The sequence below is a fragment of the Aedes albopictus genome, chromosome 3 (genome assembly GCF_035046485.1).
Source record: "Aedes albopictus strain Foshan chromosome 3, AalbF5, whole genome shotgun sequence".
Classification (NCBI taxonomy): domain Eukaryota; kingdom Metazoa; phylum Arthropoda; class Insecta; order Diptera; family Culicidae; genus Aedes; species Aedes albopictus.
Window position 1 is genome coordinate 21,626,440 of NC_085138.1, and position 27,498 is coordinate 21,653,937.

The 27,498-nt window shown below is 40.2% G+C and overlaps 1 protein-coding gene across 1 annotated transcript in view; it reads left to right on the forward strand.

The window, feature by feature from the left end:
* Window positions 1–13,148, forward strand: part of LOC109428106 (protein tramtrack, beta isoform) — a 115,310-nt gene extending 102,162 nt beyond the window's left edge. Inside the window, exon 4 of the mRNA XM_029864993.2 lies at window positions 9,476–13,148. Within this exon, the coding sequence (XP_029720853.2) occupies window positions 9,476–10,584 (1,109 nt within the window). The 3' untranslated portion in view covers window positions 10,585–13,148. The remainder of the gene's footprint in view (window positions 1–9,475) is intronic.
* The last annotated feature ends 14,350 nt before the right edge of the window (window positions 13,149–27,498 follow it).

Below are 27,498 nucleotides of genomic sequence, written 5' to 3' on the forward strand. Positions count from 1 at the left end.
AGAGGCACTCATGGAGGAATACCTGGAAAATCCTAGGCATCTCTGGAAGAATCCTTAGACAAATTCCTATAGCAATTCCTGCACAAATACCTAGTGACGTTCCTGAAGGAATCCCATAATGAATTCACAGCAAAGATACCTGTAGGAAATCCTTAAAGGAATACCTGGGGTAATTCAAAGAAGTATCCTGTGGAAATCTTCAGAAGAAATTCCAGAGAAATCCATAGAGGAATTCGTGGAGAAATCTTTCGAAGAATTCCTGGACAATTCTCTGGAGTAACTCTTGTAGGAATCCCTGGATAAATCTCAAAAAGAATACCTATAGGAATCCCAAAAGCCATTCAGATATGTATACCTGCGGAAATTCATAGTAGTATTCCTGGGAAAATCCCTGGAAGTACCCCAAGAGAAATCACTTGAAAAGCTTCTGGATTATTTAGTATTCGAATTCTTGAAAACCTTAGGAATGTGTGGGAATCACAGAAGAAACTTCTAGGGGAATCTTTAGAGTAATTTCTACATAAATCCGTGATGGTGGTCCTGCAGCATTCCCAAAAGGAATTCCTAGCCAAAAATCCTCGAGAAATTTCTGGAGCAATCTCTAAAGGTATCCCTGAAGAGTACCAGGAGGAATTCATAGAGGAATTTCTGGAAAATTTTCAGAAAGAATTCTCAGAGCCCATTAGAGAATTCTCTTAAACCAACACAGGGACTCCTGCAGGAATACCAAGAGGCATTCATAGAGGACTCCCTTGAATCTCCTAGCCACCTCTGCAAGAACCTGTAAACAAATTCCGGGAGCCACTCCTGCGTAAATAACTGGTGACGTTCCTGATGAAATCCCACCATGAATTTCCAGCAAAAATTCCTAGAGAAATCCCTGGGGAAATAGCTAGGAGAATTCATAAAGGTATTCCTGGAAAAATCTATGAAAAAACTTCCAGAGAAATCCTTAGAGGAAGTCCTGGAGAAATCTTTAGAAGAATTCCTGGCTAAGACCCTGGAGTAATTCCTGTAGCAATCCCTGGATAAATTTCAAGAAAAATTTCAGGAATCCCAAGAGCCATTTAGACAGGAATACCTGGGGGAACTCATAGAGGTATTCCTGAGAAAATACCTGGAAGAGATAAAACACTTGAAAAATTCACGGATAAATCACTGGATTAACTCGTTGCCGAATTCCTAAAAATCCTAGGAATCTATGGGCAATCTTTACAGGAATATGAAAGAGAATTCGAAGAGGTATTCCAGGAAAATCCCTGGAAGAACTTCCAGAGAAATCCTCGAATAATTCCTGGAGTAATTCCTGTAGGAATCCCTAGATAAATCTTAAGAAGAATTCCTACAGGAGTTCCAAGAGCCGTTCAGATAGAAATACCTGGGGAAGTTCATGGAAATATTCCTGGAAGAACCCCAAGAGAAATCAAAATTCCTGGATTAATTCGTGAACGAATCCCTAAAACGATTCTGTGGGAATCACAGAAGAAACCTCTAGAGGAATCTTTAGAGAAACCCCATTTCTGGAGAAGTCTCTAGAGATAGATAGATCTATAGTATATCAGGAGGAATTCATAGCGGAATTTCTGTAAAAATCTCTGAAAAACATCCTGAAGGAATCCCTGGATAAAGCTGAAGAAGAACTCCGGCAGAAATCCCAAGAGACATTCATCGTGGAATCCCTGGAAAATCTTAGGCATCTCTGGAAGAATCATTAGACAAATCCAGTCCAGAGAGCATTTCCTGCATAAATATCAGGGGACGTTCTTAAGGAATCCCAGAATGAGTTCCATGCAAAAAATCCTAGAGGTATCCTTAGCGGAGTACCTTAGGGAATTCATAGCGGTATATCTGTGAAAATCTCTGGAAGAACTTCCAGAGAAACCTCCAAAGGAAGAGGAGAAAACCTTCCAAGAATTCCTGGACGTATCCCTGGAGGAAAGTCTGAATAAATTTCAAGAGGAATTTCTACAGGAATCTCTCCATGATAGGAATCCGTAAGGCGGTCCTGATGGAATTTATAGAGGTATTCCATGGAAAATCTTTGGAAGAATCCCAAGAGAAATCACTCGAAAAATTCTTGGATAAATCCATGAAATAAATCGGGGACGAATCCTTGAAAATCCTATGAATCTGTGGGAATAACAGGAGAAACTTCTGAAGGAATCCCTGCTGTATCCTAAAAGTAATTCCTACATAATTCCCCGATCGAGCTGCTGGAGCCATCCTAGAAGGAATTCTCAGCAAAAATTCGTAGAATAATCTCTACAGGAAATTGTCAAAGCAATCTCTATAGTACTCCTGGGAATTCATGCAGGTATTCCTGGGAAAATCTCTGAAATAACCTTCAGGGGCATTCCTAGCGGAAATCCTTCGAGAATTCCTGAAGAAATCCCTTGACAAATCTTAAGAAAATCCTACAGGTATCCCAAGAGTCATTCAGGGAGCAATCTCAGGAAAATCCTAGGAATCCTAGGAATCTTTGGAGAAAGCCGTTGAGGATCAATCCCAGTAGGAATTCCTAGCAGCAATGCCTGCAAAAAATCCTGGAGAAATGGCTTAACTATCCCCAGAAAAGCTCTACATCTCTAAAAAAAAATCTGAAGTAATCTCTGGAAGATCACCTGGGGGAATTTATAGCGAAATCCTTGACGATATCGCTAGAGAATTCCTTCCTCAAAATGTTCCTGGGAGTAATTGCTAGCATTCCTGAAATTGTCATAAGATAAGATTGCAGAAATACAAAAAAAGGAGTAATTCCTGGAAAATCCTAGGAATCTCAGAATAAATTCCTGAAAGAATCACAGGAGAAACCTCTATTGGAAATCTTGGAAAGCTTCCAGTAGAAACTCAAAAGGAATCCCAGCAAGAATTCCTGGAAACAGGAAAAGGAACTCCATCATTAATCTCTGGAAACAAGACAGTTTCTGTTCGGGACAACTTTGGGGATGTAGAGGTGATTGCTCCGAGGATTAATTCGTAATCTTATCGATCAACTTTTAAACACCTGTCCAACGTCAAATCATCTGATCTCCACAACAACACAAAACATTATTGTGTCAGACGCTAAGTATTTTTTTTGTTCGTCCGGATCCTTTTCAGGAGTTTACTCAACAATTCTTCACTAATACCACTAAAAAATTTATTAAAATTGCCTCAACAATTGCACCCGAAAGCTCCACTTGAATTAATGCTGACTTTACGAAATTCCTGTGGTATTCTGTCCAGCTCTTGCAATCAGGTTGTTAGGCAAAAAAGTTTTTAGGAGAACCACCTCTAAAGGGTGAGTCGATAATTATTGTGCCATTTTCAAACTAGCGTAACTTTTTTCCTACTTCACCAAAATCAACCAAATTTTGTACAGTTTCTCCTTAGAGTCTATTGTTTACATAAAATGAATTGAGCAGTTATCAGTGAAATTCCGCTCGATATAGAATAAATTTAGTTCACAGTTCTAAAAAAGATGTTGTACAATCACATGCTAAAATCTAAAATCTTGGTATAGCGCCTTGGAACAATTGATGATTATACATTATCGGATCATCTTAATGTTCGTCAATAGGTTTCAGGAGCGATTGTCAGTGATGTTGGCACAGCGAACACGGTGGGCAACACAAACTCCTAGACCGGAAAACTCCCACCGTCGCGAGATTCGTGATACAACGAAGAAAAACTAAACCGCCGATTATTCATAACATGTTTATTCGTTAACGAACTAGTACGGACTATTTACAAAACAATACACACATCGGCTATAAGCTTTGTCATCTCTCATCAACGTATACACTCTAGGACTTACAAAAACTATCATCACAATCATTAACTGATGCTGCTGTCATACTGTTCATCGTACCAGGGGGCTGGCACTACTATATTCCAACACTCCTCCTTAGTGCAGCCCCCTGACAAATACATTTTAGTCACAATTCCTCGGATATTTGACTCCTCCTCCTCCTGGATCAGCACATTACGTCAAAAAATACAAACCATTGTCATTTTCTCCTACAGCTACCACACCTCGGTCATCCATTATGCGGCAGTCCTTAGAGTTAAACACCACAGAATATCCTTCATCGGTTATACGGCCAACCGAAAGCACATTTTCGGACAAACCGGGCACGTATAATAGCTCCTTCAATCTTATTTTAATAGAATTCTTTGTTGAGCCATGCGGATCACATCCGATAAGAGTACCTCCACCACATTGTGTAGCCCTCACTGTTCTTCCGTCAGCTAACTTCACTTTCACATTGCAGGGTCTTCGGTTAACGATATTCTCCATCGAACCCGTCATATGCTTCGTCATTTTTTTTTTTTTTTAAATTTAGTTCTTAACACTCACAAAAAAGTCTCAAAAAATGCACCTAATTGGACCACTGTGCAACTACTGTCTTTCTAATTCTACTACGGTCGGCCTCACATTAGTCTAACAAAAGTCTAACGTTTCTCCTCTGGGCTTTCACACAAACACAACAATTCACATATAGTCACATCACAGGAGGGTAAACAAAATGGTCCGCACAAAGTTTCCGTACATTATCGGCGCAACTGCGCTGCTCCTCAAACAAACGAAAAATGTTTTCCCGTTGCTTGCTATTACTGCTGTCTCGACTGCAACACTGATCACGTATTTCACTTTTCCAAAACCTGCTCTGCTCGATAGCAGAATTTACTTCCACGGGTAACTTTTCAGAACGGTCACCAGTTTTACTACATGTGAAATGTCTCTTCGATCAGACACTTTCTTCCAGCATTTTCTCCGCTAAATCTGGGCCCATAACCTGTTGGAGGCTAGTCCACCATGGCCATTCAGGCCATAGCGAGGCTAGCTCCATCGATGCCTGTTTCTAAATTACAATGAAAATAAAACGCTAGACATCTTCCATCAAACTAGACGGCTGCCGACTGATACCTCAATCTGCAACCGCCACACTCTTTATTCCATTCAAGTATATACAATTCAACATTTTTCTTCTAAACTTCATACCTCTGCCATCTCTCCAACAATTGTACCTACCAACAATACTGCAGCCATTCACGTACCTGAAGGTTCGACGCTACCCGAGCGTTCAACGCTACCTAACTTCCAACACTCCTCCTTAGCGTCGCAACCTTCGAACACGATCACCTCCTCCTGGCTCGAAGCTCCTCCTCACTCCAACGCTTGCAAGTGACCCAACTCCGACGCTTGCACCAGCCAGTTCCGAGCTCCGACCAGTTCCATTTCGAGCTCCACCTTCCATGTTGTCTTGAATCACTCCTCCTGTCGCCAACCTCTTCGTCCAGGTGCGACCACCGAGCTGCATCCGATCCAACTCACAACAGTCCTCGAGCTCCGTCCGGTGACCAGCCAGCAGTCATCCAGTTGACCCGTATCGCCAACTTTCCCATGGATCCTGTCCTCCGTTGCAGCCAATCCATCCGCCCAAGGATCCCGTGCTGCGACTCCGCGACTTATGCGGCCGATCCTTCTCCCGGTCGATACGTGCTGTGGAATACGCTCCTGGGCCCATAACCTGTTGGCACAGCGAACACGGTGGGCAACACAAACTCCTAGACCGGAAAACTCCCACCGTCGCGAGATTCGTGATACAACGAAGAAAAACTAAACCGCCGATTATTCATAACATGTTTATTCGTTAACGAACTAGTACGGACTATTTACAAAACAATACACACATCGGCTATAAGCTTTGTCATCTCTCATCAACGTATACACTCTAGGACTTACAAAAACAATCATCACAATCATTAACTGATGCTGCTGTCATACTGTTCATCGTACCAGGGGGCTGGCACTACTATATTCCAACAAGTGAAACATAAGCTTGGAGCTGGGTGAAAACCAGGCACGACGCGCATAAACAAACCAGAGAGCTTTAATTATTTGTTGCAAGTGGAGCCTGAACATGTCCACATGGAGGGCGTTAATTGAAAATGTCGTGAATTTCACTAAAACGCATCCTAAATTTGAACCTATACCAAAAAGTTGAAATACATACATATACGAAACTACAGTAAAAATTTGGTTTCATTTCGTTAACTGTAGACAATTTGCGAATCACTTGAAGGTAGGGTGGCACAATAATTAACGACTCACCCTTTAGGAATCTGTGGGAATCACAAATGAAACCTTTAATTAAAGGAATCTCTTTTGCATCCTTAGAGGAATTCCTACATAAGTCCCCGATGATGTTCCTGGAGCAATCCTAGATGAAATTCCCAGCAAAATTTCCTAGAAGAATCGCTAGAGGAAAATGCCGCCATCTCTATAGTACTCCAGGGAATTCATAGAAATATTCCTGGAAAAAATCTCTGAAATAATCTTCAAAGGAATCACTAGGGGAAGTCCTAGAGAAATCCTTCGAAGAATTCCTGGATAAATCTTAAGGAAAATCCTACAGGTACCCCAAGAGTCATTCAGGGAGAAAACCCAGGGAAATCCTAGGAAACTTTGGAGAAATCTCTATAGTAGCAATTCCAGAAGGAATTCCAGCAGAAATCTCTGCAAAAAAATCCTGGAGAAATGGCTTAAGTATTCCTAGAAGAACTCTACATCTCTAAAGATATTTCTGAAGGCATCTCTAGAAGATCACCTGGGGGAATTCATAGAGAAATCCTTGGTGATATCGCTAAAGAATTCCCTGCGCCAATGTCTCAAAAAGTTCCTAGGAGTAATTCCTGGCATTCCGGAATTCGTCCTAAGATAACTTCGCAGAAACACAAAAAAAATCCCAGGCAGCAATCTCTGGAAAGTCCTAGGAATCTCAGGAGAAATCCCTGAATGAATCCTGTGTTGTAAATCTTTAAAGGCACAGTAAACCCAGCAAAAGTCCTAGAAACAGGAAAAGGAACCCCATGATTAATCCCTGGAAACAAGACTTCCTGCTCGTGACAACTGTGGAAATGTAGAGTTTCTCAAGAAATACCTGCTGTAATTGCTCCAGAAGTTCCTCCCAGAAAAATTTCTGTGATTCCTCCAGAGGTTTCGTCAAAGATTCCTCGAAAGTTTCCTTTTGAGATTTTCCCAGGAATTTCACCGATGGTTCTTCCAAAAATACATGCTAGGAATTCTGCAAAAATACCTGTTGGGATTCCACCAGAAATTTCTCCATGGATTCCTGGTTGGATTCTTCCAGGAATCCCTGTTCGAGTTTATACAGGAATTATTCTTGGGATGCCTCCAGGATTTTTTTTCAGAAGATTTTTTGTTGATTCCCTCAGGAATTCCCCCTGAGATTCCATGGCTCAATTTCTCCAGAAACTCCTTCTAGGACTCACCCTGGCATTTCTATAGAAATTCTCCATGTGCTGATTTCATCATTTCCTTTAGGAATTATACCAGCAATACCCAGAAAGTCCTTCGGGATATATCACGAAATTTTGCCAGGGCTTTCTCCAGGAACACCAACAGGAATTAATCAAGAAATTACACTAGGGATTCCTTCAAGAGCTCTTCAGGGAATTTCTTCGGGAATTCGTCCAGTGATTTCTCAAGAAATTCTTCCAGGAATTCACCGAAGAATTACTTAAGCGATTTTTTGCAGGGTTTTCTCTAAGACTAAGCGGACTTTCATGTCGTTTGGAGGTTATAGACTGTGTTCCAGTAGGGATGTTATGTCATGAATAAGTAGAAGATGTAATAGTTGTGTTGTAAAGAGCTTAATAACATTTGTAATACAGCTTTGACATTGAAAGCTCTCAAAAAACTGCAAAATGGCGAGATGGATCTACATGGGTCTAAGCCGAGTCGAAAGACACCAGCAAAGAATAAAAAAAACTGCAAAAGTGATGGTATAGCACCACATTTCCTGTGGTGCTATCCATAGCCTACGTAGACCTCCTAGACGTAGACACATTTTTGGTCATCTTAAATCCCCCTTCCCCCTCGTAGACTTTCGACCATATTTTTTTTTCGAAATGTGTATGGAGCAGACTGTGGAATGTGTGCTGTCAGTCATGCTGTGAGTGTGTTCCCTTGCACTTGAGTGCATCTGAGTACAACTGACGTTGTAATAGGGTCCTAAAATTAAAGTCAAAATCTCGCTTTAATGAACACGCAGAAAAATGAGGCTTGTTTAAAACAATAAAACGCATGGTTGATTTTCAAACTGACCATTTACTTATTCCAAAGTTATATTTCTTTGTTCTTACGTAGAGTTTATCGATCAAATTCTCAATTCTCATCATTCCATATAACGTTAAAAACTCTATTTTTCTTTCAACAAAATAAGGAATAATGAGAAAATTCGAAATAAGTAAAATGGTAAATAGTTCTAGTTTGACATTTAGGGTCGACCTGGACGTGATGGAACTCGCCATTTTCGCACTGGGGATTCAAAAATGTTCCTATCTGACATACACAATGAAAAAAATTACTCAAAGTATGTGTTTAAGCTAGAGCTGGGATAAAAGATTTAGAAAATTATGTATTTTCAACCACGGCCAATAAAAACGTCAAAAAATGAGTAAATATGCAATGCACTCTTGGGTTATATTTTGTGATTTAAATCAAAAATCTATATAGGGCTTTGGGAACCTCTCTTTGTAGGGTTGTTGTTCAACATTCTTGCAATATGCCCTGCCCAAGGTATCCTTCCGGCTTTGGCCTCCATCTGGATGCTGTGTTCGCCGCAGAGTGCAGCGAACTCGTGATTCATCGGGTTCATTCTTAGGGGGCCTACACACCAGTCAAACGGTTGGTCAAACCTGGTCGCACGGTCGAAAAACTCGCTCAGACATGTGCTATGTTTGATTGTTTGTGATAAACATTGCGTCAATCAGAGCGAACTGTTTTTTGGCCACACGATGTTTGACCAACCGTTTGACTGGTGTGTAGGCCCCCTTAGCCGCCACACAACGTTCTCCTACATACCACTGGAGCGTCCTAAAACACGCGTCACTCGAAAACTCCGACTCCTCTTTGTACATGGTACATTTAGTAACCGTAATGGATAACACAAGCAAGATTTCATTGATGGTTTTGTGTGCGTTCTTGTCTGTATCATTTAGACTGAGCCTACCTCTTGCCAGAGCGCTACAAATGCTCTCATACCGAACATACATACAAATTAAAATAGAACAATGTCCAAACTTGTAAGACCTTGCTTACGAGAAACCCAAATCCCGGTGAGCTATTAATCAGATATTCCAGAATCAGGATCCAGAGGGTCAAGTTATCTGAATTCGGTATAACCTTGGTACACCACACCATTGGCCTTATCACGTTCTTCACTCCATGAATCAACTTTAGAAAGTCTGATCTATACGCTCGCCGGTTTTAAAGGACATGACGGCAGCCCACCGAAAATCTTTCGAACCAACTTCAGCCATCTCCTAGTTCCGAGACGTCCTCATGCTGTGACTCGATTCACGCCATGTTTAGTTCTGGGTCATGACAAATTTGCCTTTTTCGTGTTCGTTTTAACTGCTTAGCTTTTTATACCACGTGGCTCATCAACACTATTAATCTTTGCAGAACTCGCTGACAAACCGGAAATCACCATTATCCCGCAACCACCCCGAATCGAACCCTTGGCCCAACCAGTCGAGCCAGTTCCAATGGAAGCGGACGTTGCCACCGAAGACGACGAGGAGGAAGAAGACGACAGCGATAGCGATCTGGAATTCATTATGCCTAAAGCGGCCGCGGACGACCCGTCGGACGATTGCACCATTGTCGAAACCGATTTACCCCAGGACCCCAAAGCCCAGCAATCGAATGGACCCAAACAGCAAGAACACCAGGAACTGCTCATTCGTCAGCTGCAGCAACAGCACATGCAAAATCTCCAGCTGCAGCGTCGTTCATTGGCAAAGATGCGAATAGTTCGTGAACCAAAGGGAGAGAACGGGGATAGTAACGGAACGCTGGTGATCGGAAGCGACCCCGAAGATCACGATATCGGTTCACCGGAAATGCCCATGTCACACGGAAGATCCCTTTCGCAGGACTCGTTTGAGGACCCGAATGGAAGCAATGGTCACCTGACTCCGTCCAGACAACCGGCGAGGCGTCGCGCCCGACGGAAGAACTTGACTACGGACGACCAGGCGGAAGCACTGACCGAGATGTCCGTGCGGGGTTTGAACCTCTTCCGATATGCCAGTATCAGTGACGGAGTCTACCAGTGTATGGAGTGTGCCAAGGAGAACGTCCAGAAGACTTTCAAGAACAAGTACAGCTTCCAGCGGCACGCCTTCCTGTACCACGAGGGTGCCCAGCGGAAGGTCTTCCCCTGTCCGGTGTGCAACAAAGAGTTCTCCCGGCCGGATAAAATGAAGAACCACCTCAAGACGACCCACGAATCGTACATGCCCAAGGCGGACCCCGTCTACCCGATGGGCTTCATCAACGAGCCCGGCCAAATCCCACCGAACCACACCGCCACGGCGGCCAAGATCGAGTCCGTACTGAGTGCCATCCAGTTGCAGCAGCATCTCAGCCTGCAGAAGGAACTGCACAGTCAACATGCCGCTGCGGCCAAGTTCCAGCTGCAGCACCACCACCAACATCAACTGATCTCACCCTCGAACGGAGGAGCCCAGGCGATCGTCGTTTCCGGGGGCAACCACGGGGCGCAGTAGGCCCGGTCGTGTATAGATTTCCCTACCTATAACAGTTGCATTTGTTTTTTAAGTGCTTTATAGTAGTCGTATATGATTGTGTTTTTCTCTTTATTCTCGAATATTTGTTTAAGGACACGCACTGATATTCAACTAAGACTGCAACTAGTCTTCCACGTGCGCGCGGTGCTCACTCGCGAGGCGCACTCTTTGTAAAATTTACGGACAAGCATTTATCACGAATATAATGGTAAGAGATGAACTCGTGTGTTGATGGGGACGATTTACCGGGTCGATTGATCCGGTCGCCCACTTTGAAACGAGTTCAGCTGTCACCAACACAGTCACAACTCCCGTTCGGTTGCACAACCGACACACAGAAGAACGGACGCCATTTTGTATGTTTTTTTTAGTTTTATTTTTGTTTATGAACGCATAGCGATGCTCGCAGAAGAGCTGCAGCGACGACTATCAATCACCACGTGTGCCTTATCAAACTACACTGAACTCGCTGTCACGCACAAGCAAGCAAATGAATACAAATTTATCGTAATATTTCAAAAGCAACGTAAGACTGTCGATAGGAGTTTTTTGTAGCATATACCTAGAATAATCATTAGTATGAGATCAAGCAAAGTAACCCTAACCGAAGAAACTGAAATGCGCAGAGCTTTGACCAGGTAATGAGTGCGCATAATACCCAGTGCGCTCCACTCTTTGGACTGCGACGGAATTCCGACATTTCCGATCTCATCATTCGCTAAGTCTAGGATGAAAAGTGCAGAATTGAAACTACAAAACATATTATTCTAATTTTCAGTGAAACTTGATTGGCATGACGCCATTTGGCACAAGGTTCTTCCCCACAGACATGTTGGCTGTATAAGAGTTTGATAAAGCATGCTTTGCAAACGTTCAATTCATAAACTGATATTCAGCTACATTTGTTAGCCGTATATCTCTTTAGCAGTTCAAAGAAAGTTTTGACAGTTCGAGCAAGATAATAAGGCAATCCATGACGACTTACCGCGATGGGGGTGACAGCCAAAAATGTAAACACAGTGTGGGTACAACTTAATAAAGTTTTATCAAGTGTCGTCGGTGCTTAACAAATTCCTTTGTGTTCAACTGTCACCCCAATCACGGGACGTCAAAAACACATGGTAAACAAAAAAATCAGCTGATCGCATCTGTCTCGTGGATTGCCTTATAACAAGAATAGTTTTTCTCATTGTTTGATTTATACGAAGTGTGTGGAAACGACTTTTCCACGCATCAAGAAAGGCCAAAACATTTCTTGCGATCTGCGTACTACCCATAAGCGGTGCCTCAAGGGGCCTAATGTTGTCAAAAATTGTATGGAACTAAAAAACATGATTTTTTTTGACGAGAAATACGCTATTCTACTGAAACCGATGATTTTAGGACCCTAAAGGAACAAAAATGTGCTTAGAATTGCGATATCTTCACTCTTTTTTTGAGCAAAGTAGGGTAGATTTCCTTCGGGATCTGTAAAAATGGTCAAAAATGCTGATTTTTCTGCTGTTTTTTGCCGATAACTTAAAAACGAGTGGAGATATCTCAATTCTAAGCACATTGATGGTCCTTAGGGTCCCAAAATCATCGGTTTTAGTAAAACGGCTTCGAAATGAAAATTGTTTTTTTTTTTAGTTCCATACAATTTTAGGGACCACTTAGCCTTGAGATAAAGGAATTCAAAATTTGACACGATAATTTCTGACATAAAACGATCATTTTCCAACAACGAACTTAAAACATTTCCATTTTTTTGCAAAATAAGGGACGACGTAATGAGCATGAAAGGACGGCAACAAGATCGATAAGTAGAATATGTGATCGGTCTTTTTCGTGCATGTGTGTGATCTGTCAAAATGACCTGTGAGGTGTCAAACTTATTCATGGCTAGCTTTTTGGTGTAATGGAGAATAATGAATATACTGAAGCAAAACAGCAGCCTTTTATGGATGTACCATTCGTGAACATCTTCAAATCCTTACATTTTTTACTTTTGCTAGATGGACGTTCATGCTAATCAGGTTACCTGCTCTATTCAATATGAGGTTCTTAACCAACAGTCAACCATAAAACTATTTTGCATTTCTACATATACACCTAATCGATATCATCATTTTACTAGCGTTAAATGTAAAAAGAATAACCGATCTCTTTAAGAAAGGGTCTGAAGCTCTGAAATCTGAACTGAACGACATTGGCAACACCGATGATGATGATGCCAATGCGTATGTACTAATGAACCCAGCGAGCACAAATAGCATTATATCCTTCGTTTCTAGTGCTTCTTAGTTTTAAGTCAACATACAGTGAAAATCACCTCTCATAGAATAGATAACCGTAATGACGTAACGCGCGCGGAAGTCCAATTCAGGTACATATATAAACAACTTTTCATAGTCTCTATACGCCCAGTGAATAAAACAGCCCCGTACTAGTTATTAGGAGTGAACTGTAACGTACATCTTCGCACATTGAATTTACAATAATCTACCTAGCTACTAAGAAAATCAAACAATCACACAAAAACCCTGTGACTCGCATACCGCAAAGAGAGCACAGCGAAACTATTAGTTCAAAAGGCCATCATGTACCATACATACATATGTAGTGCACGTGTACACAACGATTTTTTTTTCGAATGCGAAAATTTGTTCATTTTGGGATTTTTGCCTAGTGTTTAAGTCGGAAGAAGTGACAAAATAAGACAACTAGCTATTAATCACACGTACACTATACATTAAAGAGAGTCTGAGTGATTACGTAAATTTATCACGCATACACACGCACAATTTGCCTTTCTAAGAGAAGGTAACAAGCGCAAGCAATATACAATATGGTTTGACTAAATTCACCTTGAGTTATTTTTTTCTTGTGACAGAAATATATGAATCTATCGGAAATTAACGAATGTTTGTTTTTTTTTTTGCAATCCGAAAATTTGTACTACACTGCACCGTAACTACACTGCCGGTGGACGCATAAATGTCACATGTGCAAAAACAGACAATCGAGAAAATCGCGTCCAAAGTTCGAAAAAGTAAATTGTCTCAACTATGAAGCATAAATTCCGAATCGTGTTCTAACATGAACCAATTTTGAATTTGAGCACTAATTTTTGTTTTAGAGCGATTTTAAAATTTCATATAGGATTTCCAATGAAACGTGACGTTTATGCTTCCACTTTTCAGAATGTGACAAATCGGCGTTGCATTTTTTCAACCATTTTCGGAACAAACTACCTATTTTTTATTTCCCTATATGATAGTACACCATGATACATAGTCATGGGCTGCAAAATCTCAATATTGCCAAAAATGCACATGTGATAATTATGCTTCCAGCGGCAGTACAGGGGAAACTCAAAATAACTGGGACAGGTAAAATTTTCACTTTTCAAAAAATGTTCAAATCGCTGTAACTTTTCGAAAAGGATATCAAATATTCTCAAAATTTTACTGTAAGTTCAACTAGTTGTGTATCAGTGGTCGAAATTTGGAAAAGATCGGGCCATTCTACACAGTTATAAAGGTTCTAGAAAAAGGTATAACTATCCGATAGCCAATTTTGAGCTTTTATATCTCCGGATTCAATGATCCGAATGCAATGAAATTTTGATCATTTATGACCTATATAATGAGCTATTAAAAACATTTGACTAAACTTAAAATTCTTCACACGAAAGAAAATTATTTCGATTAGATTATTTTTCTAATATAACACCAATTAATCCAAAACTTCATCATCGTTTAAAAATTCGAGATAGTAATTATAGTTCATTTAAATTCCCCCTAATTGAATTGAATATATTTATGTTTCAAAGGAAATCAACCATATAGCCTTCATTAAATTGAAAAAGTAACGGGATGCATATGAAAAATAGATAAATTTACTGAAAAGACATGGAATACCGTGAGGTCGCCATTCACCGCTCATGCCCCATTCACCGCTCATTTTGGGTCAATCATACAAAAATGATCAAATGTTATTAAAGTATCGTAACAAAAGTGAATGTAACATGCTGTCACATCAAAAAACTTTCATTTCACCAAGTTTTTATATGGGTGTACCTGAAATCACGTTCTCAAAAAATATTTCTCACACTGCACTGCAGGACAACATGGGAACTGTTCAGGGCAAACAGCAGAAGAAATATCCAACAGGTGAAACCCGTTAAAGATTTCATTTTGACAAAAAAGGATGGACTCATCAATCACTCATCATCAATACTTTGGTGAATAAAAGTTATTTTGTTTTTATAAATGAATAGTTTGTGTGATTCCATGAAAAAATAATCCAGTGAGCGGTGAATGGATCCATTTTGAGCGGTGAATGGATGCATGAGCGCTAATAGGAGTCAAGAGATAATACATTTGAATTTTTATTTTTTCGAATGTAAACATATTTTACAATCGTTTTATATTTTTTCTATAATAACAACATAATTGTTGAGTTGTTAACGTAAATTAAAGTGCAATATTCGCAAACGTCGATTTTTAATGACACATACTGTACGAAAATGCCGTTAAATGAGCGGTGAATGGCGACCTCACGGTAAATGAAATCGCCATAACTTTTTTTCTTATTAATTATTTCAAATTAAGTCAACTGTTTTTCAAAGCTCATTATATTACTCATAAATGATCAAAATTTCATTGCATTCGGTTCATTGAATCCGGAGATATCCCTTTCGTGACGAACCAGCACAATTGTGCTGTTGAAGTTTCGCGTATTTTTTTTCAACCGTTCAGTCTTTGGGTTACCTGATGTAAATTGTGTTATATATTTAGCCATTACATATACTTGCACGTGTGCAAACAAACCTTTGTTTATGTTTTGTGTGAGATTTACCACAACAAGTTAAACAAAAAGTGTTCAATAATTGTAAAACATGAAATAGTTTTATCTATCGCAAATTTATAATTTTTGATTTATCTAGGTGGACAAAGCTAGGAATCGAAAGTTAAAGAGTAGTTCTTGCAAATGTCAAAGAAAAAGTGTAGATATATTAAAAAATCTGAGGGTTCTGGAGAGACAAGTTTGGGCAATTTGTTTGGAAATTTCAGTTTTTTGCTCTCCGTCCCGAAAGGGACATAACAGCTCAAAGTTAACTATGGAATAATTATACCCTTTTCTAGAATTTTTATAACTTCGTGTAGAATGGCCCGATCTTTTCCAAATTTGAACCACTGATACACAACTAGTTGATGAGCTTGCAGTAAAAAATTGAGAATATTTGATGCCCTTTTCGAAAAGTCACAGCGAGTTGAACATTTTTTGAAAAGTGAAAATTTTACCTGTCCCAGTTATTTTGAATATCCCCTGTAGGATCAAGGGCCGATTCTTCAACTTAGGCATAATTCATAATCAACGTGCACACTTGCACAGTCCTCACTCCGTAAGCACTGATGACGCCAAGGACGCATTTTACGCGAAGCTTTAATTTGAGTACAACCGCAATAACCGCTGCACAAGCCGACGTCAAGATCATCATGAGAGACCCTAAACGCTCAGGTAAGCCAGGAGGAGGAGAAATTCAGACCAACATGGCCATACGTAACACATTTTTTTTTAATAATCTCACTTAAATTGAATAGCAAATCGACCACGTTCTGATTTTTTATCTAGTTCATTTATTTGGGGCTCAATCGCGTATAACGCTTTACGGAGCCGAACATTTTTTTAACCAAATAGTATACTTTATACAGAGTAATAACTTTTTAATGATATCCGTTAGTAATGGGTGGAAGCCAGGGTACTCGTGGCAGCTCGAGGTTAGAAGGTCACATTTTGAAGGATGGACAGGGTAAGGATTGGACCAAAGGTTTCACTGCAGCTCATTCGGGGGGTGAATCGCATCTTGCTAGCGTATTCGGTGCCTTGTGGTGTTGGTACCAACTTGTTGTGGGACTTGGTCTTCCGGATGGCCAGAAGCAGCTTGGTAACACAAAACAGAGAAAAAAAAACTGGAGAAGAAAACACAAGCGAATTAAACTTTTATAACAGCAATGCGAAGAAAGCCGAAAATGCATCCCATGTATGTGACATCGCGGGTCCCCAACACATCTCTCACAAGAAATTTAAAGGTTGTCTACCTCGGGCCTCAAGGGTATCCAAAAGTAGTACTCCGGAGGCGTCATTATCCGGGCATTGCCAAACTACGTGTAACTACCGTCCAAGCTGGCCATCTCGCCAACATTTTGCCAACTTTGAAAAGAACTCTAGCGAACAAAATGGAAAATTTCATCGTGTAAAATTCTTCTTTCATAGATCTCACCTTCCTGTGCGCCCACCTTTGCGAGAGAGTCCGCCTTCTCATTGCCATGAATTGAGCAATGTGAGGGGACCCATAGAAAGGTAATCATGTATGATCTTCCGACCAGTGCACCCATCTGCTCCCTTATTTTTGTAAGAAAGTAAGATGGATGTTTTACAGGTTTCATCGACCGGAGTGCCTCAATCGAACTAAGGCTATCCGAGAAGATGAAGAAATGATCTACGGGCATGTTGGAAATCATCCCCAAAGCGAAGTTGATTGCTGCCAGCTCAGCAACATAAACCGAACAAGGTTCTTGAAGTTTGTGGAAGGCGGTGAAATTTTCATTTAAGACACCGAAACCAGTGGATCAATTTATGCGAGACCCATCAGTGAAGAATCTCTTACAGGAATTGACATTTTGGTACTTTTCGTTAAAAATGCGTGGAATAGATATACATACATCGAAGTTGATCTGGTATTCCATGAATAGCTTGTTTCATGGACAGATCGTATTGAACAGAGGAACTGTCATCAGTGAAGTGTACACGAGAAGGGTTATAGTTTGGTAGGCTTATGTCAGACGACAAGTAGAACAGATGAATTCTTAAGAATTCTGACTGAGTGTTCAGGCTCAGCCATCGTTTCTTGATTGCATGCTTCTGTGCTGAGAAAACAGCAAGTGAGTGTAACTCTTTGAAAGTGAGTGTTCCCATCCCTGATAGTAGATTCTACAAAGATACGAAATTGCAACACATATGCGATATTATAAAAAAATGAAATGATGATCCCCGAAAGTCATATCCTCTCCTCTCTCTCTCTCTCCTCTTCTTGGCGTAACGTCCTCATTGGGACAAAGCCTGTCTCTCAGCTTAGTGTTCTATGAGCACTTCCACAGTTATTAACTGAGAGCTTCCTCTGCCAATGACCATTTTGCATGCGTATATCGTGTGGCAGGCACGAAGATACTCTATGCCCAAGGAAGTCAAGGAAATTTCCTTTACGAAAAGATCCTGGACCGACCGGGAATCGAACCCGTCACCCTCAGCATGGTCATGCTGAATACCCGTGCGTTTACCGCCTCGGCTATATGGGCCCGAAAGTCATATCATAAAATATAAAATCAACTTCTTTTGAAACCAATACTGCACGATTTGAATGGTCTAAACTTCCCGCCAACCACAATATCAACCATCTAATCTATTTCGGATGCAGCAATGAAGTGCTCCACATTGTCGAAAAGCATCAAATCACTTCTCCGAAATAATAATCATATTTCTATCTCTCATGGTTGAACAAGATAATAATTTTCAAAGAAAAAGTTAGGGCGGCATCAAAAGAGGTTTAACATGCAAGGAATAACAATAAATAATAAAATCTCGTCATTTTATCGATCAGTTGAGGCCTAATAACTTTTTCCACGAACGTTGCATCGGTTTCCTGTTTTCGGAGGTCTGGTTCCTCGTGAAGTTTTCTACAAAAATCATGCATCGACTTATTTTTACGGATCAAGGGGTGACCCCAAGCGATTTTACTTTGAAGAAGTAAATTTTTCCCATAGTAAATCGTATGAAAAACTAAGAATGACGGGCGCAAAAATATAGGGTAAATGTACCAATAGTGGTGCAATTTGTAGCTCCTTGTAGAAAAATAATTGAATAAAATTGATTGTACCACAAAATAAAAAGTCTTAAAACGTTAATCGGTAGTTTTTCACTTAAATTTGCTAGGAAAAATGTAAAAACCATTGTTTATTTCAGTTTCTGCTAATAAATCACTTGCACCAACTATAGGTACACGGTTCCTATTAGGTAAATTTTAACGTTGGTTCCTATAGTGGCGCATCCACTCAGCCAAATAACCTTAAGATTTCCATAAGGCCCAACTTATGAAACGGCTTTTAAATAATTCATAATGATTCGGATGTATTTCATAAGGTCACTCTATGCCGTAAAATCGCCTCACAGCTTGGCTTTTATTCATGTTTAGCAACATGGTATTCTCAAGCGTCGGTAGCCGTGTGGATAAAACACGGGCTCGGTGATCCCGACGTTCATGGATCGAATCCAGTCTGCATCATTTTAAGATTTTTTTGTTCTTTTCATAAGTCTATCTTATGAAATTTGTCATAGCAAGCACGATGAATTTTCATAAGGTATTCTTATGTCATCCATAAGAATTAATTATAGCAAATTTTCATAATGTATTTTGATGAATTTCGCTAGTTTTTTTCGCTGAGTGTCCCATTGAATTCTTATGGGACCCACCACTATAGGAACACTACCACCACTATAGGTGCAAAGGAGCAAAAAATTTAAGGAAAATATTTGTTTAAAATAGGTTTTTCGGCAAATCCTGAACACAAAACTGAATTAATGTTAGTAATTAATTATGATGTATCTATTAAAATTGTCATTTGCAAGCTTTTTGCTCGAAATAATTGGCACTACCACCACTATTGGTACTACCTCCACTAAGGGAGCTTTTACCCTAGTTTTTTCCGATCGATTTGAAATTTTGCACAGTTGATATGGGTCCAAAATGGAACTCAAAAAGTATACAGGAGTTGGAGTTTTTTCCCTTTTTTATATTTTTCCATATAAACCGTGTCCCAGGCTAATAAATATCCCCTATCCATCCCAAGTAACAATTATACTTTTGTGGCAATCCTGAAGTAATTTCTAAGATTGAATAATAAAACTTAGCTATAAAGCTCTTTGTTCTGCAAATTCGAGATAAAATAGGTATACACTATCCATAAGACTAATCTGGCCCACTCTTCAGGAGATCTTCAAGACTGGTTTTGAAGACTGCTTTGAAACTAGTTGTATTTATGTACTAACACTGATGATTGGTTATAAGAACTTCATAAAACTTTAACAAGAATAGCTTGAAGCATGTTGATCTTTTAGCTGTATTTCTCAAAAATGCTAATAGTGCATGATAAATGAAATCTTTTACCTCAGCATTATGCAGATGCGAACTAGTTTTGTTTCATGGATGAAATGTTAATTGAACTGCGAATTAATTTTCATCACATTGAAATGGCTAATGTATCAAAATTGCCTGACAGATCATTGATGACAGGGAATCAAAATTTTCCGTGCCATACCCACTTTGTCGTTGATATGCCAACCAAAACATACGAAAATAACAAAGCGCCTCAAAAATAATATCATTCATTAATATACGAAGACATAAAATTCCTGTAAAAACAAAAGGCTACGCCACTTTTTCAATTCTTTCTAAACATGGCTGCCGTTCCAGGCGAACAAAACTCATGCGGCCGCCATCAATTGTTATTACCTTTAATCCAAACCACCTCAAAACAATAATGGAACCAAGTCACCTTGCATGAAATCTACAGCATTTATTGAAGATTGTTTTTACTAGTGATGATCTTAAGGCAGATTTGTTCGTCTTAAATGAAACTTATTCGTTTTATTCAAGAGTAACAGCCTTTGACAATTGTTTGTTTACCTTTTTGGAGCTAGAAAGTTGTTTCTGTACATTTTGCTTCAGGAACTGCCTATTCTATTATAATTTCGTCTATTTAATAAGTGCATTTCTAAAACTTACTAGTACATATTACACTATTTAGCATACGTACGAGAAGAGTCACAGTAAGTACCCATTTTAGTTTCGATTCAAGCTGCTGTGGCCTGTGTGAGTAACTGGCTGAAGGTTGGACGACCTCAGCAAGCTACTCGCATTTTTGTTTGGCTATAAAATGAATATTTCGTCGATATGATTACTTTTGAGCACCAAAACGGAAAAATTAACAGTGAGCAAAAATGTTTGAGTGTTTATATTTGCATAAATAAGCCAATTTATTGCATAATTTATTATTTGAATTAATAAGATTTTATTACTCCGCTTAGTTCTTGTTCCAGACTAGTGGCTCTAGCTCAAGAATTGAAAGCTTTAAGAAGTTTTTAAAGGAGAATAACTCAGATGAATTGTACTTGAATAAACGAAGCATAAACTTTTAATAAAGTTTGTTGATGTTATGTGTTGAAAGTAACTTCAAATACGTCTTAAAACTCATAATAATATCAAATGCCTTAGGGAATCAAGTTGTTTTATGCGGAGTTTTCAAAATTAACTTGAAGAAAACTTAAAAACCGCATACGAACGGAGATTATTTTCTCTTGATAAAAACAACTATAAATGCTACATGAATTCTCCATGCAATGATAAAGCTTCCATAAAAATAAACAAATCTAAAAGGAATTTAAATTGTTACTTGGGATATGGATCGCATCACCGACCCAACGGTGACTCCCAGATCTCCCATCCATTAGACGGAAAACAAATACCCCAATCCATGCGGGTTGTGGGAACGCAGAGTGCTCTCGGTCTCTAGTAGCAACAATAAGCATATACTCTAACATCCTTTTCCCTTCCCAGCTAACTATAAGCAAGGACCTGACTGGCTCTGCAAATATTCATTTTAGGTTTTGTACACATGTATTTTTGCAATTTGTCTGGACAAATGATGTTTATGTGTGACACACATACCGAATTATTTATTGGTTTATATCGTTTTGATGTGCGACTATTTATACATAAAAACAATACAGAATGGCAAATAAAACCAATAGATGTGCTCAAATGGTTTTTATATGGGAAAATAAAAGTTTTACTGGGAATAAAGCATTCATAAAGTACTTAAAATGTTGAAATGATTTTAAAACAAAGCCAATAGCTATAGGGGAGACTGAGAAGACTTGATCCCTGGGGAGACTTGTTCCTCCCATATTTTCTCGGAATCAAAAACAGTTTTCTTCCAGCATATTTTTTCCAAAACGACATCTGGACAGACGACAATGTTTTGGCTACATTGATTTTAATTGTGTATTGCATTATTTTTTAATGGCTGATGGTTAGTTTTCAGTCTTTCAGAAATCTTTTAGGCGATTCCGAAAAATCTCAATAACTTTGTGAAAATTGAACCAAATCGTGTCAAAATTTCACAGCACATAGTATAAATAAAATACTATCAAACGTATTTATTCAAGTAAGGCTGTTATATAAATATTTCAATTAATATAGCTTAGTGTATACAACAGTGACATGGGGAGACTTGATCCCTCGAGGATTACACACACATAATACATGTGAAAAATAAAATTCAATTTGGAAGCCTCTATTCACTCGGAATTCTAGTATATTCAATGATAAAACGTGTCAGATAATTATTATTTTAGTACAAACCATGAAAAGGGGGATCAAGTCTCCCCATTTTCAAGATACGGCATATCCTTAACAATTTAAGGAAATCTTATAATTTCAAATACACCGTATGCATCAAAAATGCAAGAAAACTTGAAAAGAAAATGAATAGGAAGCTTCTGGTGTTATTTTCCCTTTAAATTAATCATGTGCTCAAAAGGGGATTAATTATGACCCATTTTTGAAAAGTACATCATAAGACATGCCTCCATAAAAACACAGTTTTGAAAACTTTAACAATAATTTAAAGTCCTCTGTTTTGTACAAACTTGCAATAGATGTTTACCTGCTATTTTGTACGAAAAATGGATCTAGTTTTGTGTTTTTTTTTTCTTAAAATTACAGGCAAATTAAGAAAAAGGGATCAAGTCTCCCCAGTCACCCCTATAAGAAAGAGGCACTGAAAAGTTGGTCCAAATTGCGCTCTTCTTGACCTAAGTTTTCAAAGATTTTTCAATTTGAAGCGGTCAACGATGTCTTTTCCATGCTCCAGACGAATACATCCGCAATGATTTTGGTAATATGTCTCCACTGGGAGCTGCGAAACCTGCTGCACAATTTTCTGTAAACACGTTTTAGTCGCCATTTTTCACTTTGCGTGTCGCCGACGGCTGACACAGACACTAAGCATTGGCATTATGTGTGTACTCACATATTTTTTTGCTATGGGTGTTACCACATATCAAGTATTTGTGAAACTAATCTGAAGCATAAACATTAAATATCATGATTATAGTTTAGGTAATAAAAATAATGTGTGGAAAGGTCAATTGCGTCGATGTGTATTTTCACATAAAATAACTATTTGCAGTTTTTGCAGTGTATGAGCTGCTTAAATTGCACTTTGAGAATAAGTGGAGTGTCCTAGCCCTTATTAATTTGGATCTCAGTGCAATTGGTACCAGCTCAGATCAATCACGGAGAAGCAACCATTGACATGTATAGTCAGGTTTGATCGTTTTGATCGATATGTTGTGTATAAATGTCTCAGCTTTCAATTGATGCAAAAATTTTGAAAATCGGTGGTTGCCAACCGATACAAATTCGAGCGAAAAAACGGACGCAATTCAGTTCCGGCCGCTAAGTAAACGACAGATACCAATTCCTAAGCAAAAAACTCCGGGGAATCGAATGGTGCCAACCCCTTTCCTGAAAAACATCGCCAAGTGTCTCATTTTGGCCATTTTCCCCTAAATTTGTCAAAAATACTTGAACAGGCAGCGCGGCCCCGGTAAGGTAGCCTGCTGAAAACCTTCAAACACCCAGAAAAGCAATAGTAGAGTAAACGGATTGATTCAACGGCAACAGACCCGGCAACGAATAAAGGACAACGATTGGAAAGTCGGATCTTGGAACGTGAGAACTTTGAATGAACCCGCACGTGTTGGGCTCCTGGCTCGTGAACTGCGGAATGTCGGCGTTAATGTGGCCGCTATCCAGGAGATACGCTGGCCCAAAACCGGAGAACGCGAATTCCGAGCGGTGGATCCCATCGCCAACACTTCATTCAAGTACCACATCTACTACAGCGGCGGCGATAAGGCAGAACGCGGAGTTGGCTTTATAGTGATCGGGAAGCAGATGAAGCGAGTTATTCGGTGGAAGCCGATAAGCGACCGAATCTGTGTGTTGAGGATGAAGGGCAAGTTCTTCAACTACAGCCTGATTAGCATCTATGCGCCAACGAACGACAAACCCGATGACATGAAGGATGAGTTCTATGAGAGCCTTGATAAGGCCTACGGAGAGCGCCCAAAACAAGATGTCAAAATAGTCATCGGAGATGCAAATGCGCAGATCGGCAGAGAAAGTTTCTTTCGGCCTGTCATTGGAACGGAAAGCCTTCATTCTGTTACCAACGATAATGGTCTGCGCCTTGTGACATTCGCTGCTGCTAGAGGGATGGCAATCAGCAGTACCTACTTCGCACGTAAGAATATCCGAAAACACACCTGGCGACACCCGAGTGGTGACACTTGCTCCCAGATAGACCACGTGCTGGTCGACGGGCGACATTTCTCGGACGTCATAGATGTGAGGTCCTACAGAGGCCCGAACATCGACTCGGATCATTATCTTGTAGCCGCTAAAATTCGGGCGCGATTATCCAGCGTCACGAGTTCAAGAAACAACAGGACGATGCGTTTCAATATCCAGCGCTTGTCAGCCGAAGGGGTTGCTGCACAGTACCATCAGAAGCTAGACGAGAGGATAGGAGAGACCAACGGATCTGGAGATGTCAACAGCTTGTGGGGAAGGATCCACGAAGCAGTGACAACAACAGCGCAAGAGGTGATTGGTACCGCTCAGCGACGCCAACGTAATGGTTGGTTTGACGAGGACTGCCAACGAGCGACGAACGAAAAGAATGCCGCCAGAAGTCGAATGCTAGTGGCCGGTACCCGGCAGAAAAGAGAGCGGTACAGGGTTGCAAGAGCAGAAGAGAAACGAATCCACCGCACGAAAAAACGGCAACACGAAGAGAGTGTTATTGCTGAAGCGCAGGAAAGTATGGACAGGAACGATATGCGGAAATTTTATGCAACTGTCAATGGCGCGCGGCACAAGACTGCGCCAGTGCCCGCCATGTGCAATGACCGGGAAGGAAATTTGCTGACAGACAAAACAATGGTGGCAGCCAGGTGGAAGGAGCACTTCGAAGATTTGTTGAATGGTAGCAGCGAAGGAGCACCCAGGAACAGGATTAACATAATGGATGACAGTCAAGCAGTGGAACCACCAACACTGGATGAGGTTAAAAAGGCCCTTAAGGAGCTGAAGAACAGCAAGGCTGCTGAGAAGGACGAGATCCCGGTCGAACTTCTTAAGCACGGAAGCGAGCAGCTACATCAATCAATCCATCAGATTATTATAAAGATTTGGGAGGATGAAGAATTGCCCACCAGTTGGTTGGATGGCCTCATATGCCCAATCTACAAGAAAGGGCACAGACTGGAGTGTGCTAATTACAGAGGGATTACCCTTTTAAATTCGGCGTATAAGATACTGTCGCGTGTCCTGTTCAACAGACTGCGACCTCTTGAGGAGTCCTTCGTCGGCGAATACCAGGCTGGTTTTCGTGAGGGCCGATCAACGACGGATCAAATGTTTACCCTGCGGATGATCCTAGATAAATTTCGGGAATATAACTTGCAGACTCACCATCTGTTCATTGATTTTAAAGCAGCGTACGATTCAGTGAAAAGAAATGAGCTTTGGCAGATAATGTCAGAACATGGTTTTCCGGCGAAACTAATTAGGCTGATACGCGCAACGCTGGATGGATCAAAATCAAGTATTCGGATCGCGGACGAAGTGTCTACGTCGTTTGTGACCTTGGATGGATTGAAGCAGGGGGATGCTCTTTCAAATTTGTTGTTCAACATTGCACTCGAAGGAGCGATTAGGAGGTCAGGCGTGCAGAGGAATGGCTCTATCATCACACGGTCGCACATGCTCCTCGGTTTTGCGGACGATATTGATCTCATCGGCATCGATCGTAGGGCAGTGGAGGAAGCTTATGCTCCTCTGAAGAGAGAGACAGCGAGGATAGGCTTGACGATTAACTCTACCAAGACGAAGTACATGATAGCGGGTAGAGACAGAAGCAGGCCTAGTGGTGTTAGTGCTGAGGTAGTGATTGATGGGGAAGTGTTTGAAGTTGTTGAAGAATTTGTTTATCTTGGAACACTTGTGACATGTGACAATGACGTTTCCCGTGAAGTGAAAAGGCGTATTGCAGCTGCGAATAGGGCCTTTTACGGATTGCGTAGCCAGCTTAGGTCCCGTAACTTGCAAACGCAAACAAAATTCGCTCTGTATAAGACGCTGATTCTTCCGGTTGCCCTCTACGGTCACGAAGCGTGGACGTTAAAGGAGGTAGACCGAAAAGCTTTTGGAGTTTTTGAGCGCAAAGTGCTGCGGACAATTCTCGGTGGGAAACAAGAAAATGGAGTGTGGCGCAGACGCATGAATCACGAGTTGTACCAAGTGTACGAAGATGCGAATATTGTGAAACGTATAAAATACGGCAGACTTCAGTGGGCTGGACACGTAGTGCGAATGTCGGAAGAAAGAATAGCGAAAACAATATTCAGCAGAGAACCCGGTAGAGGTAGGCGGCTTCGTAGGCGGCCGCGAACTCGCTGGCTGCACGCGGTTGAAGAAGATCTACGATCCCTACACGTTCGGGGAAACTGGAGGAACATCGCCCAAGACCGACGAAGATGGTGCTCTACTATACGCTCGGCATTGGAGTAAAGTTACTTTGTAGCCAACAAGGCAAGGTAGGTACTTGAACATATCACACTTAAATCCAAAACAGGTGGGCGAAAGCCTTAATATTCCCAAAACCTTCACGTATTAATGACAGACAACTTGGTTTAGCAAATGTTTTTCACTTTTGATCACAATAAATGTCTCATTTTGTCCAATATCCCCTATAAAATGACAATATTTGAGAATTTCGGATGAATTTGAATAAAAAACCATGCAAAGTCGTTAAAAATCATGCTACTGCATGAAGAAACGCCAAACGGGTTGTGTCTTGTCCATCACATTCAGAGATGATATCTCATTTTGTCCAATATCTCCTATAAATAAGGAATATTTGAGAATTTCGAATGAATTTCAACAAAAAACATGCAAAGCCATTCAAAAGTCGTGATGCCGAATGGAGAAACCCTAAACAGATCATCTCTTTTCCATCGCATTCAGTGATGTTGTCTCATTTTGTCCAATATCCCCTATGAAATAAGAATATTTAAGAATGTCGGATGCATTTCGATAAAAACTCATACAAAGTCGTTCAAAAGTCTGATATTTTTTGCCGTTGAATTTTTTTATGTATTTTTAATTTGTAGGGGAGAAAGAACAGAATGAGACACCATTTCTGAATATAATAAACAAGAGATGATCTGTTTGGGGTTTTACTATTAAGTAGCAGGACTTTTGAACGATTTTTCACGGTTTTTTTTATGAAATTCATCTGAAATTCTCAAATATTCTTAATTTATAGAGGATATTAGATAAAATGAGACAACATCGTTGAATGTGATGGACATGAGACGATCGGTTTGGGGTTTCTCCATTCAGTATTATGACTTTTGAATGACTTTGCATGGTTTTTAATAGTAATTCATCTGAAATTCTCAAACATTCTTTGTTTATAGGGGATATTGTACAAAATGGGACATCATATCTGCACGTGATGGACAAGACATGATTCGTTTGGGGTTTAACCATTAAGTAGCATGACTTTTGAACGATTTTGCATGGTTGTTATTGAAATTCATCCGCAATTCTCAAATATTCTTTATTTATAGGGGATATTGGACAAAATGGAACACCATCTCTGAATGTGATTGACAAGACACGACCCGTTTGGCGTTTCTCCATGCAGTATCATGACT